This window comes from Balaenoptera musculus, chromosome 12 (assembly GCF_009873245.2).
Source record: "Balaenoptera musculus isolate JJ_BM4_2016_0621 chromosome 12, mBalMus1.pri.v3, whole genome shotgun sequence".
In the NCBI taxonomy this organism is placed as follows: domain Eukaryota; kingdom Metazoa; phylum Chordata; class Mammalia; order Artiodactyla; family Balaenopteridae; genus Balaenoptera; species Balaenoptera musculus.
In genome coordinates, this window is record NC_045796.1 from 9,867,217 (window position 1) to 9,891,146 (window position 23,930).

General features: G+C 42.3%; 1 protein-coding gene across 6 annotated transcripts in view; it reads right to left on the bottom strand.

Annotated features, from left to right (window-relative positions):
• The window catches only part of SNX9 (sorting nexin 9), a 154,532-nt gene that overhangs the window by 90,692 nt on the left and 39,910 nt on the right, over positions 1 to 23,930 (bottom strand). Inside the window, exon 1 of one of the 6 annotated variants that reach the window (XM_036871164.1) lies at positions 16,339 to 16,541. The exons of 1 other annotated variant lie outside the window; for it this stretch is intronic. In XM_036871164.1, coding sequence (XP_036727059.1) covers positions 16,339 to 16,350 — 12 coding nt within the window. In that variant the 5' untranslated portion in view covers positions 16,351 to 16,541. Of the gene's footprint in view, positions 1 to 16,338; positions 16,543 to 23,930 lie in introns of those variants that run through there. 4 more of the 6 variants (XM_036871162.1, XM_036871167.1, XM_036871165.1 and 1 more) reach the window with 4 other exon arrangements.

The following is a 23,930-nucleotide window of genomic DNA, read 5'->3' on the forward strand; positions in this document are numbered from 1 at the left end:
ACCATCTGGAGGCTAAAGGCCAGGCACGTCCTTCTCACCTCTGATAAATGCGTACGTGACCCCATTCTTCTCAGCTCTGGTTCTAAGCGTCCTCCTATTGCCCACACCAACCACACTGTACAGACAGGCTTCAATCCTGCTGAGGATTCTGGTTAAGCGTGTAGTTGGCAAGAGGAAAGCAACACACACATACCCTAAAACCTTTAGATACGTTAGCTGTAGTCATACTACCTACGGCGAAATTCGTTTTAAATCAACACTGGCAGATTCATACAAAGGCCAATTATTAACAGTTTTAAATATCATCAACTAAGCATCTAACTAAACTAGATGGCATGGTCTTTACCTTAGTGCATACCAAGCCACATAAATACAGCAAACGATTAATTGATGAAAATGTTTACACTGCATACCACCAGACTGGATATTTCAAGATATTAAAGATTTATTATGAATTTTTAGGTAGGATAACAGGAATTGTTATGTATTGATGTTTTTAAAATCTTGTTTTTGGAGATATATACTGAAATATTTATCATGAAACAGTATGTCTGGAAGGGGAAAATGGGGGAGGAAGGTTAGAGGAAACAAAATTGGCCAGGAGCTGGTAATTGCTGAGGCTGGTGATGGGTACATAGGGGGTTTACTGTACTATTCTTCTTTTGTCTATGTTTGGAATTTTTATAAATAAAAGTTAAAATAAAAAATATTGAATTATGCCAAGCTATCTAGATACTATCTTTAAACCTCCCAGACATGGAGTTTTTAAGCCCAAATAATATGAAATTTCATATTTCATACCAAAAAAAAAATCACAAAAAACAGAAGCACTTAACGGAACCAGGAAAAGAATAAAGATTCACTGAATCTCGAAATCCTAGGCCAGGGCGATGCCGTTTCTTCTAAGCCCGTGAGAACATTCTGACCCAATTCTCAGTGTACCAGTTGCTTTCTTACACTACTGTTCCCAAAATTGCTGAGGCTTCAGAAAGTTTACATAAGAAACTGCTTTAGCAAGCAGTGATTCCAGTTAGAAAAGGAATGAAGTTGGCTGTAACTGGTTATGAATATTTTTATACCTGCTGAAAATCTGCCAGTCTGGAACTATTTTACTTAGTCTCTGGGTGAACACCGGTCAAGTCAATAGGATGGTGAAAGCCAAACCAACTGCTTTATAGCCCAAAGGGGCAAATGGTCTGATAGGTATATGCATTTACTTTCAGTATAACCAGGAGACAAGATAGAATTGAAAATTCAGTATGTTAGAGATGCTCTAAATTTTATTTAAAAATTATTTTCAAACGACTGGATTGGGATATTCCACATACATATATAAAAGGATAATCTACTGATCCTTTTGTGCACTGATTGGCTTAAGTGGAGCACAGGATTTTCCTAGCATGATTTTAATTAGATAAAATCAATTAAGTTTCAAGAAGGGATCAAATAAGACTTAAGTCTGATATAAAAGTGAATAGAGCATTAACTCCCTGCAGCTAGCTTTGGCTTAATAAAGGTAAGCTCAACTCAAAAAAAAAAAAAGAAAGAAAAGAAAAGAAAAGAAAAGAAAGGAAGGAAGGAAGGAAGAGAGAGAGAAAGGAAAGAAAAAAAGTCAGTCGTTCTTGATGTGTTGGAAACCCTCCAGTGGTCTCGCATCTCAGAATAAATGTCAAAGCCCTCCTCATCAGGCACACTCAGTGAGTGTGGACCTGAGGGTCCTCGCCACTCCCACAGCTCAGCTGGCCTCGATGACCACACTTACCTCCAGGCACACTCTCCCTGAGGGCAATGCTCTTTCCTCAGAGATGCAACTTACAAACCTTCCCTCAGGTCTGGACTCGAGGGTCACCTTCTCACAGGCCTCCTTGGCCACCCCATCTAACACTGTGTGTGCGAGCACATGCACGCACACACGCACACACATGCACGCACACACACACATGCACACACATGCACACACACACATGCACGTGCACACACATACATGCACACACATGCACACACCCCTCAGCAAGGTCTCTTCTCCCAGCTGTATTTTTCTCCTTATTTTATTTTTCTCCTTATTGACCTTGTTTACTGCCATCTCCTCCACTAGAATGCATGGCCCATGAGAGCAGGGATTTTTGTCTGAGTGCAGAGATTTAAAATTATTTTCTTTAATGCCGTATTCCTAATGGTCCAACAGTTTCTGGCCCATGATAGGGGCTCAACAATTTACTGAAGGTAACAAAATAACACAATGATCTACCACATGAGGATCCAATGAGATGTACTATCTGTGACCTCAGTAAACAGATCTGCTAAACACATGTAGTGGTTTTATAACATAGACTTTCCAGCAATGCCAAGGTGCTTTTTAATCTCATTCTTTTGTCCTCTACGCCTCTAACATTCTGCCTTGTTTTTATCTTGTTTTCATGTATGAAAGGTAATTTACCAGAAAAAACAAGGCACACTGAGGCAATGGCAGAAAGAATCAAACTCAAATTGCCGGACACCCAGATTTGGGAAAGTAGGTTAACAAAGTTTGGGATAAGTAAGAAGCAGATAGAAAGTTCATCACCTCCGCAAGAGTAACTTGAAATTAGAGAAACTTGTTACAACTCCCTGAACACAGTTAAGGTAGACCTTAGATCCTGGGGTCTAACAGGTCCCAGTTTATAGTTTATTTTTATACTAATACGAATAACACCATCCAACCATAGCTACTATCCCCTGTTGTAAAGTCAGACACATTGGTAAGCCCTTTACATAAATTTTTACTTACTCCTTGAGATAATCTGGTAGAGATAATATTTTTGAAATGCTATTTTTTCATCTTTAGGGGTTTTTCCCCCCTTATCTTTTCTCCCACCTCCCCCACGCGAACTAGCAGTGCCCACTGTGTCCACTGTCCCAGGAGAGGCTATGACATGAGAGAACACTGTAAAGGGTTCCTGGCTGTGAGTTCCAAAGGCCCTGAGAATGGAGAGAACTCTGGGCTCCAGACAGAAAGCACTGGTGAGAAATACTGCAATGGGGAGACACAGCGCGGCCTCTGTTTCTCCCACCCCCACCTCCACTCTCAAAGCCTGGACCAGAGGACCTGAGCTGGGGGAAAAGACAGTGGGGAAGTGCAGAGCGGAGGCCAGAGGCAATGGCGAGACCTGGAGAGAGCCCTCAGCCCGGTGCCAGAACCCCAGTGAAACAACAAATGGACAGGAGGGGACAGAGCTTGTACTGCATTAGGATGGAAAGTGTCTGGGTTTTGCAGCTTTGTGTCCCACTAGAGCAGGACAACAGCAAAATGGCTCCGGTTCCCTCAGGCACAGCGAGGGAGTGGGACAGAACTCCCCACCTGAGGGTGCAGACTGCAGGAGAGGTGGCTGGAGGGCAAGACACGACCCTCCGCCCAAGGCATTATGCAAGGATCCCCACCTTCAAGTTATACCTAACCCTGGGCACGAGGAGGAGGCGGTGAGCTGCAGGTTATAGCTGACTTTCCCAGTAGGATAAGGACATAATTCGTTGTAAATTGTTACAGAAAAATGAAATTCTGTTTTTTTGCCCTACCTGGATTGTGCAATGGAACTCACACCTGAGTTCCTATTATTACTTGTATTTTACAGATGAGGAAAACGAAGCATTAAGTAACTTTCCAAAGTGATAACAGTTGGATTTGATTGGGATTTGAACCCAGACTCCCAATCTCTCTGCTATTCCACCACTATTGCACTGAAATACATAAATTTCATAATCACATAGACCTAATTTTTTCATTCATTGCATCTCTAGTAGAAGACATGACAAAATTTCTTTTCCAAATGTAAAATTCAAGGCAAATCAAACAGCAATAACAGAAATGTAATAGCTTTTATGTAATAGCTAACTTCAATCATAGAAGAATGCCAACAACCTCAAGATCAATTCATTACATACATACATATGTCACCCCACAAACAACAGTAAACATATAAAAGTACAACGTATTGAGAAATACTTAATGCCAAAGAGGTACTATGAAGTCATTAGCATTTTGAAACGTATCTGTATTTTATTACTAACAAAATCTACATATATTTTAAAAACAGTATTGCAAATGTGAGGAAGACAAACAGTCTGTAACAATGTTTGCTCATTTAGATTTAAAGATCCCCTGAAAATTCACCAGCTGGGAATCTCTAATCTAGAATAAACTCTAGGTGTTGCAAGCCAGGCACATGAAACACTCCAAATACTTTAACTGAACTGCTAACGGGGAAATCAAAAGGAGCAGATCCGTTTTAACCATTCCCAGACGCTGTGTCCAAGGCCACAGGGATTTAGAAGGAGCCACGTCATAGAAACATTATCTGCGTGGCACGTGTTGTTCACTGGTTCCCAAAAGTGGCTTAGTGTCTAGTCCCAGATAAAATTTTAGATCACAACTAGGCATACTGGAAATGTATGCCTCTTTGAAATGTACTTTCTGTCCTGCAAGGGCAGTCACTTCGATAAGCAACTGTTTAAAAGACCTCAAACTAAATGTGCCCTCACTTAGGTAACACTACTCCCTCATCTCAAGCAGAGAAATGATCTTCTACACTATGACTGATGTCTGCCAGAGTAATTAACTAGTTCTTATTTTTACATAAGTTTTTCAAACTGCGGCCTCTTTACTGACATAAACTCAGTTTTACTCTTAAGTTTCCAATGACAGTAAATGCAGCAAAATAGACGAAAGGGTCTCATTTCCAACCCTAGATTCTGTGCCATCACTGGACATAGCATGTACTTCTACCATGGCAACGAGAACTCTGAACTGAAGAGATGAAAGCGCCTGTTTCCCCCATTAGACTATAAATTCTTTCAGAGTAGAAAAATGCGTGCACTGTTCACTTACAGTATTTATAAGTTCTGGAGAGAGACTGTTGAATGAAAAAACATGCTTTTGATTTTTGGTAGCATACTTAACATTTCCCATAAATAACCCTTGATATTTATGTATAATAATATTCTGATGTTAACCACAGAATGTGAAAATCAAATGTATTCCTTCCATAACTTAATAGTGTATGCCATTTACAGACCAACAAAAAGACTCTGAATGGTATAAATGCCAACAAGGATTTCAAAATATTTTTCTGCACTGTTCATATACAGACATACATTAATTCTTATTGATAGTGCATAGGCAAGTTACATGAATACAGGCTATTTTCTAAAGCACACCCTTGCCTTCATACATATGAGTCCTAGATCAACTTAATTATTCAAAGGTAGGTTCTTCTAGTTTAGGGACTATATTCATTGTTTTCTCTGGCTTTAAAAACATCTTGTCATTTTAACTTCTTTGAGGCATCTAAGTGGGCAAACAGGAAAGTTTAATCTGGTGAAATTTAAATTCATTGAAATTAAGTATAGGTGCATACCACACAAGTAAGATAAAAAACTGGATTTACACAAATATCATAGATTATCTCAATTACAAAATAATTAAAAAACAGGATTCTTTTACATAGTAATCCCCCCTAGTGAATTAAAATTGTTCTCATTATACAACCACTTTAGGAACATGTGATACAAAGCACATAAGTCTGGACTGATTACTGTGAACTATAATGATATTCAAAATTGTACGGCATGTTTTCTGGCTAACCAAAAAGCAACAGGAAAAGTAATAACAAGTCACAGTCACCTCACCACCGTAATAATCAGACTCTACTAGATTAAGCCATTTTGCACATAACACAAATAACCAATCAATACAACACTGAAAACCACAAGTTGATGAGAAGCTTAACAGTTTTTGAGAATACCAACTTTTAAAATTTTCCGCATCGAGCTTCCCTGGTGGCGCAGTGGTTGAGAATCTGCCTGCCAATGCAGGGGACACGGGTTCGAGCCCCGGTCTGGGAAGATCCCACATGCCGCGGAGCAACTAGGCCCGTGAGCCACAACTACTGAGCCTGCGCATCTGGAGCCTGTGCTCCGCTACAAGAGAGGCCGCGATAATGAGAGGCCCGCGCACCGCGATGAAGAGTGGCCCCCGCTTGCCGCAACTAGAGAAAGCCCTCGCACAGAAACGAAGACCCAACACAGCCATAAATAAATAAATAAATAAATAAACAAACCCAAAAAGTTTAAAAAAAAAAAAATTTTTCCGCATCACTTGAACTCAGTTAGATTAGAATACTTTAAGCAAGACTGAAGCATTCACTGCACACGGTGTGTTAGAGCCCACCCATTTTACAGTCCACAGATTCCAGAGATGAACCTAGGACAGAACCCAGGTTCTTACCCTCTTTTTCAATCTTCTGCAACATTGGTTCTCGAAGTGCGGTCCCTAGACTAGCAGCCTCAGCATCACCTTGAAACTGGCAGAAATGCATGTTCCGGCCCCACCTCCTGACCTAGAGACTCAGGAACTGCACAGCAATTGTGAGTTAACGAGCTCTCCAGGTGGGGGACTGTGGTGCAGCTGGGGTACCTCAGCTCTACCATCAATGCCTAAACTCGGGAAACGTGATCACCACTCATAAAATAGTTATGCACTTTAGTAAGAGTCCAATTTCTCTCTTAGATGGAAGCTTATTACCATTGCCATCATCTTCTTTATAGCAGAGATTCCTAATGAGTCAGAGAAGAGGGGAGTTTGGGGGAAAATATTTCGTACTCAAATTTTAGAGAACAACCATCTATCACTGTTTAAATACAAACTACAGGAAAAGCATGGGATGTTTTCACTTATCAAAAAGGGTATAAATATAGTAGTAAAGACCAGAACCAGAAGTAGCTTTAAATATTAGAATTTTAAAAAACAATCTCCATATTTTTCGGTATCATCATGGCTTTAAATGATTAAGATGGATCAATCTGACGTAACTACAGATCTCAGCAGTCTAAAGCCTATCGATTTCCTAGGTTTTTTTGGTTGTAAGAAATTGAATATACTTATTGGTAATGGCAATCACGAGACAAAGTAAGTCTGACACATCAACAAAAAGGCTGTAAAATCTTAAATTCAACTCCTGACTTTAAAATCTTATGAAGGTGGGGAAAGTACAAGAGTGATGAAACTGCTGCTGACTCACGAAAGAGTCCCCTGAGCTCCCGGGGGAACGCGCGCAGAGAGGCAGGTAAAACATAAATGTGTTTAAAAAGAGCAATTTTCAAGAACTTCGGGTTCAGTGCTGGTTATTATTCAGTAAGTTTTTAGGTGTTTTTAAAAGTTTAAGAAACATACTTTTTCTCCTTTGGAAGAAGAAAATATGGTGCTGAGGGAAGAAAAATAAATTTTAAGTTTCTACTTGTAATACTGAATAGCATTTTTCTATTAAAGTGCCACTTACTATGTATAAGCATTAATTAAAACCTTTTTTTTCATCTTAGCGTAATTCAAAACAAATTAACAGAAGATGGATAAATTTGGGAGTCTGCTTTAGAGGCCTGGCTAATGACCATAAGTTTTTAAGTTTAAAAAAATTAACTTGTTTTCTTCCTTATTACAAAAGCAGTAAACATTCATTACTCAAAATCTTGAGAATACAAAACAGGCTTAAAGATGAAAAAGAAGTTCCTAAGTGTGAGATAGACAACTACTGTTAACACACAAATTTACATTTTTAAGTCCTCTTCTGTGAATTTGCATTAGAAATACATTAAAACTGGCATTTAACTGGTACATTTTAAATAGCTCATTAATTTTTGAATGTCTGCTCTCTTAGGCAAGGATCCAAATCTTAGCCTTACTTCCAGCGTAAGAGAAGCACACAGGAACCGCTAAAACTGTCTGCCGAACTGATTATCTGGGATCCTACAAGACAAAGTCTGGACTTGCAGACTGTCAAGATGTACTATGTAAGTATTTTTTAAATGACTGACGTGATCAAATAAGGGTTAAAATTCACTCAATGAATTAAAGAGAAAGATATACATTTCAAGACTCAGCTCCTTGGAGAGCCCTGCTGGCTTGAGAAGCTGCAGCAAGAGCCCCCTGCGCCCTGCAGCAGGCCTACCCTCCGCTAGAACAACAGAGCTTCAGGGTAAGGACAGGCCTTTCAGACTGACACCCCAACGTGGAGGAGAAGACCCGGCACTGAGCTCACGCGACGCTCAAATGAAGCGGTCGGTGAACGATGATGGGTAACGGTTCCCAGAACAAAGTGCATTTTTCGCCTAGTTAACGAATGTCTAAAGTCCCATGTCCCTTTGACTTATATGTCCCCCGTGACACAAAGAGGTGACTTCTGAATCCTGCCTCTGCAGGTAATACTACTTACTCTATGACTCAGTTTTCAGATACTAAAAATAGCTTAGGAAAATTGAGTCATACTGAATAACATCCTCAAGCACTGTATTTACAACACCTAAAAATGAATAAGATGGGCTAAATCTATCACGTGTTTTTGATAATCAAAGGGGGAGGAAAAAGAAAAATACCAATTGGAAACTGAAATGCCCAGCCTGTTATTTTGATGGCTTAAGGTCTGGTTTCAACTAAAATGCATAACAACTTTGCTTTTCCACCTTTTTCCCTCCAAAAAACAGATTAACACTTTGTGTGCAGATATTCCATTCCTTCACTTTACAGTCTGTTATAAAGATGCTCTGACTTGGATTTTGTTCCAGCATGCGTGGCAGGCTGATACCATGAACCACCACCAGACTGAAACACTGAAGTGCTGAATAAAATATTAAAAGCAAAGACACACCCAAGCACACAAACACCTTTTAACACACACTGTTGAGTCAGCACAAAAGGAAAGGATCTAGAGAGGTCAGAGGACATGAGAGCAGAAACCCTGGGAGGAAAATGTTGAGACAGGATTCCACCCCAGGAGTCTCCTCTATGCCCTGGAGAGCCTGAGTTTGGGTCCTGCTCTGCAAGCTGTCCTGGGGGAGGCAGGAGGTGACAGATGAACACTCCTGTATTAAGCTCAAAGCTGGACCCCAAAAGGACCTCAACATAAGGAAAAAAGAACCCACTGTACAGAAGGGAACAGCAAGGAAACCTGTCTCATCTTTGACCCAGAGTAGTAGAATAAGGGAGATTTCCCCTGAGATCTGAGGTCCATATTTATGCTACAGAGTATGGCTGGAAAAACATTAAGCCAGGAATTAAAGTTACAGTGATCCCAAGGACGTAGTGTCCCCAAGAGACTGGCATAAGCAAAGACAAATTCTCTGTGGACGAATATAACTCAATTTAGGGATCAAAACCCTTAGATGAAGTTCCAAGGAAAATGAGCAACTCACAGAAGAAAATAAAATCACAAAACACACAAGAAAACAAGGCACCATGAGTGAGAATGAGCGGAAACGACTGCTGAATTAGACCTCAGATATTAGAACTAACAGACACAATCAATGTTTAATATGCTTAAGAGAAGCTTAAAAATATGAGCAATTAGAGAATATAAAGAATGATCAAGCAGATTTGAAACAAAACCAAATAACATAATTTCTAAAAATAGAATACAATTGAAAATTAAATGGATAAAAGAACAGATTAGGCCCAACTAAAGAAAGAATAGTAAACTGAAGGTAGGAGTCAAAGAAATTATCTAGAATGCAGCACAAAGAAAACACGGCAGATTGAAAGTTAGAAAGTTAGATGTCTGTTGGACCTTTTCATGCTAATTAGGGTTCCAGAAAGAGAGAACAGGAAAGAGGCAATATTCATGAAATACAATCACTGGGAATTTTCTACAACTGCACTCCCCACTATGATAGCCAGTAGCCACATGTGACTATTTAAACTAAAATTAAAAACACAGTTCCTCAGTCACACTAACCACACTGCAAGTTCTCCTTAGCCACGCATGGCAGGTGGCTACCACACGGGACTGCACAGATGTAGGATATTTCCATTATCACAGGAAGTTTACGGAACTGCACTGGTGCAGAAGTACTGAAACATCCATCCTAAGATCCAAGCTGCCCATAAATCCCAGGCTATATAAATAAAATCCACACATGAACACACTAAGGTGAAACTGCAAAATACTAAAGACGCAGGGAAGGTCTTAAAAACAGGCAGAGGGAAGAATCAGACTATTCAGGAACAATATTAGATGGCTGACTTGTGAGCAGTAACTCTGAAAGACGGTAGGAAACAGGGGAAATAACAGAACTCCATACCTAGAAAACTATCTTTCAAGCACAGGGCAAAACACATTTTCATATACAAGAGATTTACCAACAAAAAACTCTCCTTAATGGAAATTCCAAAGAATTCATTTAAGGCAAAAGAAAAATTATCCCAGAAAGAACTGAAATGTAAAAAGGAATAGTAAGCAAAGATATGGTAAAAGTTGATTAAATCTAAGTAAACATTAACTGTATAAAAAACAAAAATAATGTCTAATTTGTGGTAGAAAAGACAGAATGAAAATCCTGGGCAGTAACTGTGTTGGGAGAGATGACCGGAGCTGAGCTTCTTAAGGTCCCTGTAATCTAGGAGGAGGGTAATGATACTGAGGACTTCTGGACTTTAACGTACAAATAGTAACGTATACGCTTACGACAACCAGTTGAAAAAAGTGACATACAGGCATACCTCCTTTTATTTGCTTTGCATTATTGCACTTTGCAGATACTGCAATGTTTACAAATTGAAGGTCTGTGGCAACCCTGAGCAGAGCAAGTCCATTGACACACCATTTTTCCCACAGTACCTGCTCACTTCGTGTCTCTGTCACCTTTTGGTAATTCTCCCAATACTACAAACTTTTTCATTATTATTATATGTGTTATGGTGACCAGCAAACTTTGGTGTTACTACTGTGACTCTTAACATTTTTATCAATAAAGTACTATTTAATCAAGGTATATACATTGTTTTATAGACATAATGCTATTGCACACTTAACAGACTACCATATAGTGTAAACATCACTTTCAAATGCACTGGGGGGCAAAAAGTCCGTGCGACTTGCTTTACTGCAGTAGTCTGGAACCAACCCACAACATCTCCGAGGTATGCCTGTAAGGAATAAACCTTCTAAAAAGTTGAGGGGCGGCGGGGAGGGGAATCCTCAGTGAATCTATAAGATGGTAGCCAGAAATCCAAACACATCAATAAACACAAATAAAGCAAACAAAACCCTCTAGCCACAAAGATCGCCAAACAAGATGAAAAGGTAAAATTCAGTTACAGGCTTTTATATACCAGGAAAATATTTACCAAAAGAAAGCTAGTGAAACCACATTAACTTTTAGACAAAACTGTCTTTAAGAAAAAATGTACTATAAAGAGGGTAATTTCATGATAAAAAGTTCAGTTCACCTGGAAGATAATACTAATCCTAACCCTAGAGAAATTTTTTAAATCCACCATTTTAACACCTCTGTCAAGTAGACCAAAAGACATTAAGATACACAGATCAGGGCTTCCCTGGTGGCGCAGTGGTTGAGAACCTGCCTGCCAGTGCAGGGTACACGGGTTCGAGCCCTGGTCTGGGAAGATCCCACATGCCGCGGAGCAACTAGGCCCGTGAGCCACAACTGCTGAGCCTGCGCGTCTGGAGCCTGTGCTCCGCAACAAGAGAGGCCGCGACGGTGAGAGGCCCGCGCACCGCGATGAAGAGTGGCCCCCGCTTGCCACAACTAGAGAAAGCCCACGCACAGAAACGAAGACCCAGCACAGCCATAAATAAATAAATAAATAAATAAATACTTAAAAAAAAGATACACAGATCAAATAGAGTTAGTAAGGATACAGATGGGAACAGCATAGTTAATAAGTTTGTATGGACATATACAGAAAATATACATACATTGATTAGGGAATACATATATTCTTTTTATGCACAGGTGGAACATTTATAAAAACTGACTATATACTGGGTACAAAGTTAGCCTCAACAAATTTTCAGGTACAGTTATTAGTAACAATCAGACTCCCTGATCATGATGAAATTAAGTTTGAAATCATTAACAAAAAGATAAATAGAAAAACCCTATACTTTTGGAAATTAAACACATTTCTAACAATTCATGGGTTAAAGATAACTCTTTTTAAAATCTCAGAAGTATGAAGTTTGTTCCAATTACCTTAAAACATAAACAATTTCTCATGTAATAATTAGTAAAGCTGATTTATTTAAAAAACATTGCCAATAACTGAGCTGTAGATGTCTATTTTCCATTGTGCATGCACACTTCTAAAAAATTTTTACTAAAATGCACAATTAAAAGAAACAAGCTTACAGGTGGAGCTAAATAGTTTTAACAGCCACCTATCTCAATGGAAAATCTTTTTGCTCTTTCAAACTGTAGAGGGAGGAATCGAGACAAGAAAATTCAACATTCATTCATGGAATAACAGTTTATCAAGAGCCTGGTCTGTGCCTGTCACAGAAGATACACAGAGGAGCAAACACACAGGCCATCCTCCTGGGGCTGACAGCACCCTAAAGGAGACAGCCACTGGGCAGAGAAACACATGTAAAACGGCAGTCTGCACGTACGATGTGACCCTGTAACAGGGGTCGGGGAGATCAGAAAGCTTTCTGTAGGAAGTAATGCTTTGAGCTGAGACATAATGTGTAAAAGAAGGTACGTAGGGGAAAAGGCCAGAGAACAGAATTCCAGAAAAGAGGAACAGCATATGCAAAGTTACAAAGTTTTTGGTGGGCAATCAGAGTAAAAAACTAATTACAGGGCTTCCCTGGTGGCGCAGTAGTTGAGAATCTGCCTGCCAATGCAGGGGACATGGGCTCGAGCCCTGGTCTGGGAAGATCCCACATGCCGCGGAGCAACTAAGCCCATGCATCACAACTACTGAGCCTGCGCGTCTGGAGCCTGTGTTCCGCAACAAGAGAGGCCGCGACAGTGAGAGGCCCACGCACCGCGATGAAGAGTGGCCCCGCTCGCCGCAACTAGAGAAAGCCCTCGCACAGAAACGAAGACCCAACACAGCCAAAAATAAATAAATTAATTAATTTAAAAAAAAAGTTAATAAAAAAAACTAATTACATTTTCAGATGGTCAATACAGAAGCAGGGTATAGTAGAAAACTTCGCAAAATTTTATATGCTTTCTCATCTATTCCTTCTTTAATAAGAAATCGGTTGACGTTCCTACTGTCATAGAATTTTTCTGTGACTACAAAATACTGTCTAGATATTCTATTTATGAAGACACTTTAAAAAAATATTACTGTTAAGCAAAACTGAATGGTTACCATTTTCCATACTGTTAAAAAAAACTATCAAAAACAACTTAATCTTTAAGATGCTTTAGAAAGATATTTCTACTCTTTTCTTCAATAAACCTCTTCAAAACAGAGGTTTTTGCTCAGGAGAGACTACAAAGTATGCTTTCTAAACTCTTCTCGCTAATGTGTATCATGGAACAGTCCTGAGCAATTCACTCATTTCCCTACTGCTAATTTCAACATTCCACACTCACTTCATTCAACCAGACAAGCACTATAACACAAATATACAACTTTAGACATCGGAGATGGAAAGAAAAGTTAAAAAAAAAAAAAAAAGCATCAGGGACTCCTAGGATCTGGTTCTAATGATTACTCCTAAAAGTGACTACATAAGCACAAAAGGATTTAAATTAGTTACCAAAGGTTAACTGTGACATGGAAATTACACCTAAATTATATAGCTATGGATTAACTTCGTTAACTAGTTTCTTCATGTCCCTTTTGCTATACCCAGGCCAAAAAAAAAAGAATTTCTTTCCCAAGACTTAATAAATAAATAAATAATTTATTTCTAAGTCCACCATATGACTGTGTAAAAATATAACCTGGAGTTCCTATTAGAAGTCAAGGCTACACACTCATATTAGGCTTTTGTTGTATTTACTAAATGAGACAAGACTGGGACTCAAAGCGAATTCAGCATTCTCCTGAGTAATGATTAGAAACAAAGAACAGATAATTTCTTTAAAATGTGCAGTTACTGATTAACTTTCTTTGGCAGTGAAGAACTACCTAATTCATTTTTCTTCTAAAAGGTCATTTCTTTCTATTGTGAATATACCAGTGCAGTTTTTTAAAAAGGATGATAGTTCAAAGATAACTGCATCTTAAGAAAATATGTAAGAGCAATACATAAGAAAATTATATCTGAAGAGAACTGAAGGTATTTTCTGGTCAATTCAAAGGGAAACCCAACACTACATAAAATATCCAGATATTGTATTTATTTCTTATCACTTAATGCTTGTAGCAGGAGCCTGAGTGCCATATGAGTCTTCAATTTTAAAAAAAGTTAGATGTTATTACTTACTATATGTATATCCTCTCTTACTAAAAAGTACCTACCTGATTAAATTAAAGGAAAGAAAAACCCCCAAACTACTCAGATGTTGGTAAGGGCATGGGTGGGAAGTGGGGGGTGGGTGTGTAACAAAACAAGGACAAATTTACTCTCTGGGAACAATTTAAACAATGAGACTTTGGTTTGATGTAAGAATCATCAGGAAGTAGGAAAACCAGAGAACTGAGGAAGGTTCCTATATAAGTGCTTCTCTGCTCTTCCTTTTTTTTAAAAACAGAAGTGGTTTGTCACAATGTAAACATGGAAAGGAGTACTGTGTGGAATAGTCATTGGAAAGGTGAAAGAAACCAAGACTCAGAATTACTGGAATTTGCCTTCAGAGGGGTAGACAATAAAGTAGGAAGTGCTTACACACGCTTTAAGGCTTGTGCTTAGTGAGGACAGACGCAATTCAAGTTTAGTACAAGAACTATTCTCCTTTCTAATTTTATAGAAAAACTAAGTTCAGGTTTAAGTATCAGATAAAATTTTCATTACATATACCAGCACTAGTTGCTAAGCTGGGTCCCACTTAAAAGACAGTATATCTAACATGCATCGGTAGATCACGGTGCAAAATACCAAAACGCTGACCACCTCTGAATAGGTATCGACCACAACAGCTTTTAAGGTTGCAAGATGAGTATAAAATAGGACGTGTAACTGGTAATTTCTGGAATGTTTGGCAACAAACCTCAAAATCAAATTTCCTTAGAAATGCCTGGCTTAAGTTTTGTTTTTAAAAAGATCAACACAAAATGATATATGCTAAAAAGGTAGCAAAGTTCTATCACACCTAATAAAACCAAGGAAGAGCGCAGCCAATAATATATTAACAAGAAGGTAATTATTTCAGTAACAGCAGGCAACAGGTTCCCTGAAGAATCTCCACTTTTTAAAAAAATAAACACTACACCTAGGCAGATACAGAACACAAAATTTCACGGACTGAAATATCAATCTGATCTTTCAAAGGGATTTGAAATTTCTCAGTTTTCAAAGTTCTCTTTCTACCAAAAACAAAAACCCAACAACAACAATCTAAGGTTTTCACCAACCCAAGAGAAGCTTCGAGGTTTCAAAAGTAAATATGGTAGAGGGTGCTGATGTTTATAAAGGGGACACTACTAAAACTATTTGCAAAAATCAATCAAATAAAAAAGTCAACTCAAACCCCATCCCTGGCTCGTGGAGGGGAGCGTGGCTTTCCCATTACTAGGTGACATCTAGAACTAAAGAAAACGCCCCACCCCAGGGAGCGGGAGATGGAGGCTCCTGCAGACTCAGGTAGCAAAGGGTGACCGCTAATTCCACCGACAATACCGTAAAATAAGCAAATCACCACTCCTGGCTAATTACCAAGCGCGAGTCAAAGTTCCACCACGTAATTCGGGCCTGGACCTTTTTTTAAGCAAACACGTAATTGAAAGCAGAGTCATTTCCCTCTTTGCATTTTATTCATGCTGGAAATAACATTCAAACCAAAAAGGTAGCAAAACAAAAGAAAAAAACAGGAAAACTGAGGGAAGTGGAGGAGCGGGGCGTTCCACTGGCGTTTTCCCTCCCCGGGAACCCTCGTTCACAGGCCTGGATTTTAAATTCTCAGTCCTCCCCGGCGGGGGTCGGGCCCCCGAAAGCGGCCCGTGGCGCCGGGGTCCCACCCTCTGCGGAAGGAGGAGACGCTGCTCTCGCAGCGGCCGGACGCGCGGGGAGGTGAGGAGTGGACTCCACTCGGGAAAGAGTCGGGGCTCCCGGCGGTCAGGCGGCTCCTCGGAGCGGGCGCCGGGGCTGCGGGAACTTCTCCTCTCTCTCCCGGCGGCCGCGGCCCACGCTCAGGCGCAAACTTTGCAGACGGAGCCGCGAGCGGCCGGGGTCCCGCCCCGAGACCCTCCCGCGCCGCCAGCCGAGCCCCCAGGCGCCCGAGCCCCGGCCACCCGCCCGCTCCGCGTAACCCGAGCCCTGCGGGGGCCGGGTGGGCCCCGGCGCGACCCCTCGGCCTCCCCGGCGGCGCCGCCGCCCGCGCCCCCGGGCCCGACCCTCCCCGCGCCGCTGCTGGGCCGAGCGGCCGGCCGGGCCTGGGCCGCGCGCCCCTCACCTTGGTGGCCATGGCGGGCGGATCCCTGGCCCGGGACGGCCGGCTCCTCTCCCGCGCCGCGTCTGTCGGCCCGAGTCGGCCGGACGAGGGCGAAGGCGGCGGCGGTTACGGCTGGGCCCCGGCGCGGCGGCGGCGGCGGCGGCTCCGCCTGGGCCCCGAGTCTCGGCTCTGGGCGACTCCAGCCGCCGCCCGCTCCTCCAGTTCCTGAAACTCCCCGGCTGCGCGGCCCCCACCCCCGCCGGCCGAGCCTCCCATTTACCGCGGCGTGCGCGGCGCGGCCGGCGGAAGCGCGCCCGGTGCCCTCGGCCGGCCCGGCCTCCTCTCCCACTTTCCGCCCCCGCCCGGAGCCTCCGCCCCGGGCCGCGCCTCCGGGCGCCCTTTGTTGCAGCGCTCCGGGCCGCGTCCGCGAGTGGCGGCCGGGGCCGGGGTCGGCGGCCGGGTCACGGCCCCCGGCCGCTCCCCGCCTGGCCGCCTGTGGGGACGGTGAAGGGGACTGGGGACACGCTTTGAGGGAACGCCTGCCCGGGGAGCCGAGTCCCGACCGCCTCCAGCCGTCCGCCGCGGCTGAAGTTTCGGTGCGAGATGCACGGGGGTGCGACCAGAGCTCTGCGTCCCCCGGCGGGCACGAGTCACCGACGGGATCTTTGTCCCGCGTCGGGATGGCCGTGGGGGCCGGTCGAGCTCTGGGCTAAGTGGAGTGTTCAATAAACAGCCGGCACGGAGCGGAGCAATGGCTTCCTGGTCCGACTGGCCCTCCGAGGAGGATCTGCCTCCAGCCTGGAGTTGACCGCGGGCTGTGGTCCCGGCTGGGGCTGCTGGGCCCGGACGCTTGGGGATATCGTTCTGAGGCGCCCCATTAACCTCCTTCTGGGCTCTTGATAAATTTAAAAACGTCTCCGGGCCCCAGAGGTTTGGGGGAGACATAACAGGTTTCTCGAAATGGAAACGAGAGGTCTAAAATTTTCCATTTTCTTATAAAAAGGTTTTTCTTCAGAGTTGGATGTATGGGCTTTATTAATAAATGAATGACTTAAATTGAGCAGCAAGATTTTCACTCAAGTACAAAAGCCATGACTGGAAGACATATCTTGATGGATATATTAGCACAGTAAATCTTGTTTTTATCATCAGGAATATATATATATATATTTTTAAATAGGCAACTATCAAAATTCAACTCCAGGCCAGGAAAGCGGTATATAATGTCAAATTGTGTCCTCTCGAAAATACTCTGACTTCCAGAGATTTCACTGGTTATGTTCAACAATGGGGTTTAAAATGGATATGATACTACAGTGTTTTCTGTGAATTTTTGTTTGCTGAGCTGAGGGCCACAGCTATAATCATCCTAATATTCATAAATAGTTGTCTTTCTAAGTAAAAGTAAAGTTGCAGACTGACATTCATTGACAACCTACTTGCTATGTAGTAGGCTTTTAACATGCCTTAATCTCACTTGATCCTTATAGGAAACCTTTGAGAAAGTCGTTGTTGGCCACTATTTACAGACATGAAGAAATCAAGGCTCACTTAAATAACTTGGCTGATTTGGTAATACTTAACAAAATTAGAAATGACCATAACCTTGGAACTAGCAGCTCTACTTCTAGGAATTTATTCTGCCAGCACACTTGTCTAAGTAAGCAAAGGTGCTTTCAGTAAAGCATTGTTCTGTAATAACCCCAATCAGAAAGTAACCTATATGTTTATTAATCTGACTGTTTCAATAAATATGGTATATCCATACAAGTGAAATACTAGGAAGTCCATAAAAATGCTAATATTTTAAGAGGTATTAATAAAAGTAAAAAGAACATTAGGTATAGTACAATCCATTTGTGTAAAAAATATGAAAATACATTGTATATGCCTAGGAAATTGCTGAAAAGATTGACCAGAAGCTAATGTCAGAATTTTTGAATATGTATATGTGTTACTTTATCTTAAAAAACAAGTTTATATTTTAACAACTAAATAGATATCTTGACTAAGAGTACACAGTGGTATGTGGGAAAGCCAGGATTTGAACTTGGGTGATAGTGTAAGTAATGAATTTTCCTTATTCTTTTACATTTGAAAGCTGGCTACAGCTCCCTGCAGCAGTTCAACAATGCATATTTTGATAGGAAGGTGCAAAGTCAGGTTCACTCCTGTGACCTATGCCTTTCTGCATGCAAGTTCTAGACAACCAGTCAGCCTAGGCACCCAGCACCAAGAAAGCAGGACCAGGGACATCCCTGGCGGTCCAGTGGTTAAAGCTCCGAGCTTCCAATGCAGGGGGCCAGGGTTTGATCCCTGGCTGGGAACTACGATCCCACATGCTGCACGTGGTGCGGCAAAAAAAAAAGAAAAAAAAGAAAAGAAAAAGAAAGAAAGAAAGCAGGAGCAGAGTCCAAGCTTTCCCTACTTGAACAATTTCTGTAACCCCGGCTTCATTTTTAGAAGTAACCAGGTTGACATCAAACTCAGAATGACCAATGCAAATTAATGTAAGTATTTAAATAAAGGTGAGATCACTACCTGTGTTACTGAGGTGTAGTCACTGACGTAATCCTCAAGTGAACCTGATCTCCAGCTCCATCTCATACCACCCTCCTGGGGCTCTGCTCCAACGCACTGGCCTCTCACTTCCTCCTGACTCCTGATCTTCACACTCCCTTCCACGGAGAGGACCAGGACTGGCTTTGGGGCGTGTGACCTGTGCCGTCTCGCAGGGCCCCCTCCTTGCTTTAATGCTCTGCCTGTGCCATCTTTAAATTCTTAATAGTTTTGAACAAGGGGCTTCACATTTTCATTTTGCACTGGGACTCTCAGATTATGTTGCTGATGTTGTTTCTTTGTCTGAAATACCTGCCACCCACCCACCATCCACTCCCCCTCCCCCACACCCACACGCCTTGCTAGCCTTCCACTCATCCTTCAGAGCTCCCCAGAACTGTCACAGCAGTTAAAATTTGTCAGGGACATCTTCCCTGTCCCAAGTCTAAGTTAAGTTCTGTTGATATAAGTTTTCTGATATAAGTTTTCATGGTACTGGTTTCCTTGCCTTTGGAAACATCTCAGTCTGTAATTCATTAGAGCGACCATTTGCCTGCCTCCCCCATCAGACTGTAAGTTAAGGAGAGGAGGCCCTGTGCCCCTGTCTTGCACCTGCCTCTAGCATCACAGCAAGCTCAGAGTAAGCCCCCACTAATACTTTGTGAAATGAATGAATAAATGAATGGATGAGAGGGGTTGCAAATCACAAATTAAGCAGTATACCATTTGCCTGCATTTACTTTCAAGCAACTCAGAATTCTGCGAAACATGTTTGAAAACCACCGTCTCTATCATTACCTAAGTTAATGTGAAACATTACACGATACAAGTTTTCTGAAAGTTTTATTACTCGATATCGTGTTTTTTGAAAAAATAGGGCTTCCCTGGTGGCACAGTGGTTAAGAATCCACCTGCCAATGCAGGGGACATGGGTTCGAGCCCTGGTCCGGGAAGATCCCACATGCCGCGGAGCAGCTAAGCCCGTGAGCCACAACTACTGAGCCTGTGCTCTAGAGCCCGCGAGCCACAACTACTGAGCCCATGCGCTACAACTACTGAAGCCTACACACCTAGAGCCCATGCTCCGCAACAAGAGAAGCCACTGCAATGAGAAGCCCGCACACCGCAACGAAGAGCAGCCCCCGCTCGCCACAACTAGAGAAAGCCCGTGTGCAGCAATGAAGAGCCAACATAGCCAAAAATAAAAATAAATAAAATAAATAAATTCATTAAAAAAGAGAAAAAGAAAAAATACTCTTCAGAAGTGTTATTCCTCTACGACAATGTTTTATGAGGTAATGTTGATTTTGATTGCTATAACTGAAAATGAAAATGCTAAATTTAGTAGTATTTACTGGAGATTGAGTACCCAATTCATTATTTAAAATGCAATAAATAAAGATTAAATTGTATTCAAGATAATACTCTTTAGATACTCTTTAGTGTGACATCATTGAAGTGCACATCTCCTGTGTACTTTCTAGTTATTGCTTGGCATTTGTCTTGGATGTAATTACCACGTACATGAAATGATAAAATGGCAATCCTCTCACTTATGGGTGTAAAAATGAGACCATCGTGGTTAAATGACCCATGGCCACAAATTAAGCCAGAGCGAAGACAAGAGCCCAATTCTCTTATCACAGGTCTCCAAAACATGTCATTTTCAAATTAAAAATATTTTAGGTAAGAGGTTTGAAGGGCGTGTTGTGACAGTCAAGACAGTCACTGCTAAAAACAGGACAAGGACTCCTGTCCTGAGCTGTGGTAGGAGCCACCCACCCACACTAGAAGGACAGAGGAGGTGTGGCATCTTTTCCTCTCATCACGTGGAGCCCAGCCACCCAGTGGAACAGGGGCTTCTCCCAAACTAGAAAGCTGACTTCACTCAGGATCATCATGAAGAGCCCTGGGCCAAGTTGGGAAGTAGGTGGTTTCCTCTTCTGCTTACCTTGATCACCCATTCATACCTCTTTCTTCTCTCCCTTCCTCCTCCCTAGACAAGCTTCCTCAGAGGTGGTGCCTTACATCCTGGCCCTCAGATCCCAGAACCCTGGCGTTGAGCCTGGCACAGGCCAAGTTCAGTTATTTCCTTTATAGCCAAGTTCAGTTATTTCCTCTACTCCTATGGATGAGAACACAATTGATTAGTTAAGAAATTTGATTTGCATCTGCGGACGCTTTCAGTTATAACTAGATTGCACTATCAAAAGAAAAAAGAGCTGTAGCCAGAGTAACAGAGCCGCTCTGTTTGGGCTTTGCACTCTTTTTATTATGCCCAGGAAAAGGGAGTGATAAGTATTCCTAGGAAGCCTGTGCTAGTGACACAGCTGGTGGCGATGGGTTTGTTCAGTAACGGTTGTATGTTATGACTATACACTTAGGAAGTTAAAGCACTTTGTTTTAACTGCAGAAATTAATATTAATTTCCTTGTTGAGGCTCAGAAACTCTCTAGCCCCAAACTCATTGTTTTTCACATTGAAAGGATCGTTTTTAAAATTCATCTTTCAAGAACTTGAAGTTTCTTAGACACAACTATGATGATTCAGCAAACCACAAGTACAGTCCCCATCCCACTTCCCTTCTCTCTTTTTTCCTTAGGACACCAGACTTTGGTGTCAATAGATCTAGATTCTGTTACTTGCACACCGTGTGACCTTAGGTACATTACTTAACTTCTCTCATCCTCAGTTTCCTGAACTATAAAATGGGGGTAATAGTAGTACCTACTGCATGGCTTTGTTGTGTGGGTTAAACTAGCTGATGAGCTCATAGGACTTAGCAGGATAAGCTCTCAAGAAATGTTAGTTATAATTCTTCTTGTTTCTTTCTTAAGTCATAATTAGATTGTCCTTATGTTCCAATAACTCAGAGCCCAATTAAGTGCTAGGTCATGTGGAAAGGGAATGTTGCCTGCCATTCCAGTAAACAAAGAATGTTGCCTGCCCTTCCACTAAACAAGGAATGTTACCGCCACCCAGCCTTCAGCCACTGCAGCTGCCCTCACCCCCCCACGGTGCGCCCTGGGGGGAATTCAGGATGGAGAACAACAGGAAGCATTCTATGCCCTGGATACTGGCCCTAGATAAGACACATATCTAAGGAATAATTTCAATGAATCCAGACTCTTGCATCTTCCCATACATAGAAAAGCACTAAAATCATTAACTTGATTAACAGATGTTAATCATTAACATCTGTTATTTGTGATTAGCAGTCATTTTTTTTCTTTTTGGCAGTTATCTTTTGATGTTTGACTACATTTTTTTTCCCAGCAAAAACTCCTATATATCCTTGTAACCGAACTCAGGTCCAGCCGCTCGCCACTCAAAAATCAATACCTGAGGGACAAATGTTGGCAGAAAGGAAAGTTGCTTTTAATCAGAAAGCCAACAATCTGAGGAGAAGGCAGACTCATGTCCCCCAAAAACCAACTCTGAAGATTCTGCTGAGCCATGAAAGTTTTTAAATGGGAAAGGGGAAGTAATCTCAGTTAATCAGTGAGACAGGGGATTAAACTCCTAGCCATCTCCCACTGCGTGCGGGCTTGTCGACTCCTCAGGATGTTTCTTTAGAGGTTATCTTGTTCACACAGTCTGTTCCTGATATTACTGAAGGGGAAGCTAGGGAAGAGATCTGGTCACCTGTTAATTACTTATTCTTCATTTCTACTTCTTTGATCTACGGAAAGGACCAACAGGTTAGGCAAGGTACTGTGTGATCATAAGATTGAAAAGTGTGCTTGGGCCAGAGATGAGCAGAGCACGGGGGCGCCTGGTTTGAGGCTAGTTACAATATAGCTTTGCTGAAGTGACAAGAAAAGGGGCTTCCTTCTGAGAGCGGTTTCCTGCAAAGAGCTGCTTACAAATCCCCCCCATCAGATATCATTCCATTTCTCTGGGATTAGGGATGAAGGTCCCTCTTCTGTAACTGCTTCATGCTGAGAAAGAGCGTGGAGGTCGTAGAGTGAGATATAGAAATGGAGTTGAAGCATCTCTTTGCTGACAGTTTTAGTTGCCTGCTTGCTTACAAATACAGGCAGAACAAGCTACAATTACTTTGATGCTCACAAAGAGATTATTATGAGCAATAGTGTTAATCCCATACTCTTTTTTAAAATAATTAATTAATTAATTAATTTTTGGCTGAGTTGGGTCTTCGTTGCTGCGTGCGGGCTTTCTCTAGTTGTGGCGAGCGGGGGCTACTCTTCGTTGCGGTGCGCAGGCTTCTCACTGCGGTGGCTTCTCTTGTTGCAGAGCACGGGTTCTAGGCATGTGGGCTTCAGTAGTTGTGGCACGTGGGCTCAATAGTTGTGGCTCACGGACTCAGTAGTTGTGGTGCACGTGCTTAGTTGCTCTGCGGCATGTGTGATCTTCTCGGACCAGGGGTTGAACCCGTGTCCCCTGCATTGGCAGGCGCATTCTTAACCACTGCGCCACGAGGGAAGCCCAATCCCATCCTCTAAAGGCCAGTTCTTGGAATTGTGCTACCCATAGACTCAGTACTGCTCAAGATGGAGCAGCTTCTGTCATGGCTGCAGTCTGGTCATCATGCAGTTAGTTTTTTTCCTGTGGTGGCTGTTACAGTATCTATAAAACAGCTCAGGAGTGTGCATCAGACACTGAGGCTGTGACTCTATTGTCCTAATCATTAGCTGCTTGAGCCTGCTCCTTTGTGACTCAGGGAGGCCTGGGAGGCTTCAGCTTTTCTACAGACAAGAGGCAGGGGACACGGAGGGCATTTGTACTCGTGGGGGGAGGGGCACAGGGTTCTGCTCGGTTCCGTCCCAGCGCCTCTCTTACCTCTTCGGAGCAGTTCCTCAGCTCTATCTGAGAGGCTCTCTTCCAGGCTATTGTCCTCAGTAAGGTCCCAAATAAAACTTAACTCACAACTTTCTGGTTGTGCAATTTTCTTCAGCCGACAATCAAATCATGTGAAACTAACGTGGGAATATGAAACTGTGAAAAGTAATGTGAACAGAATGGTCACCTACTATACATGTTGGAGGAAGAGTGGGAAGAGTGGTGAATAGTACGGACCGCAGAGTCAGCCT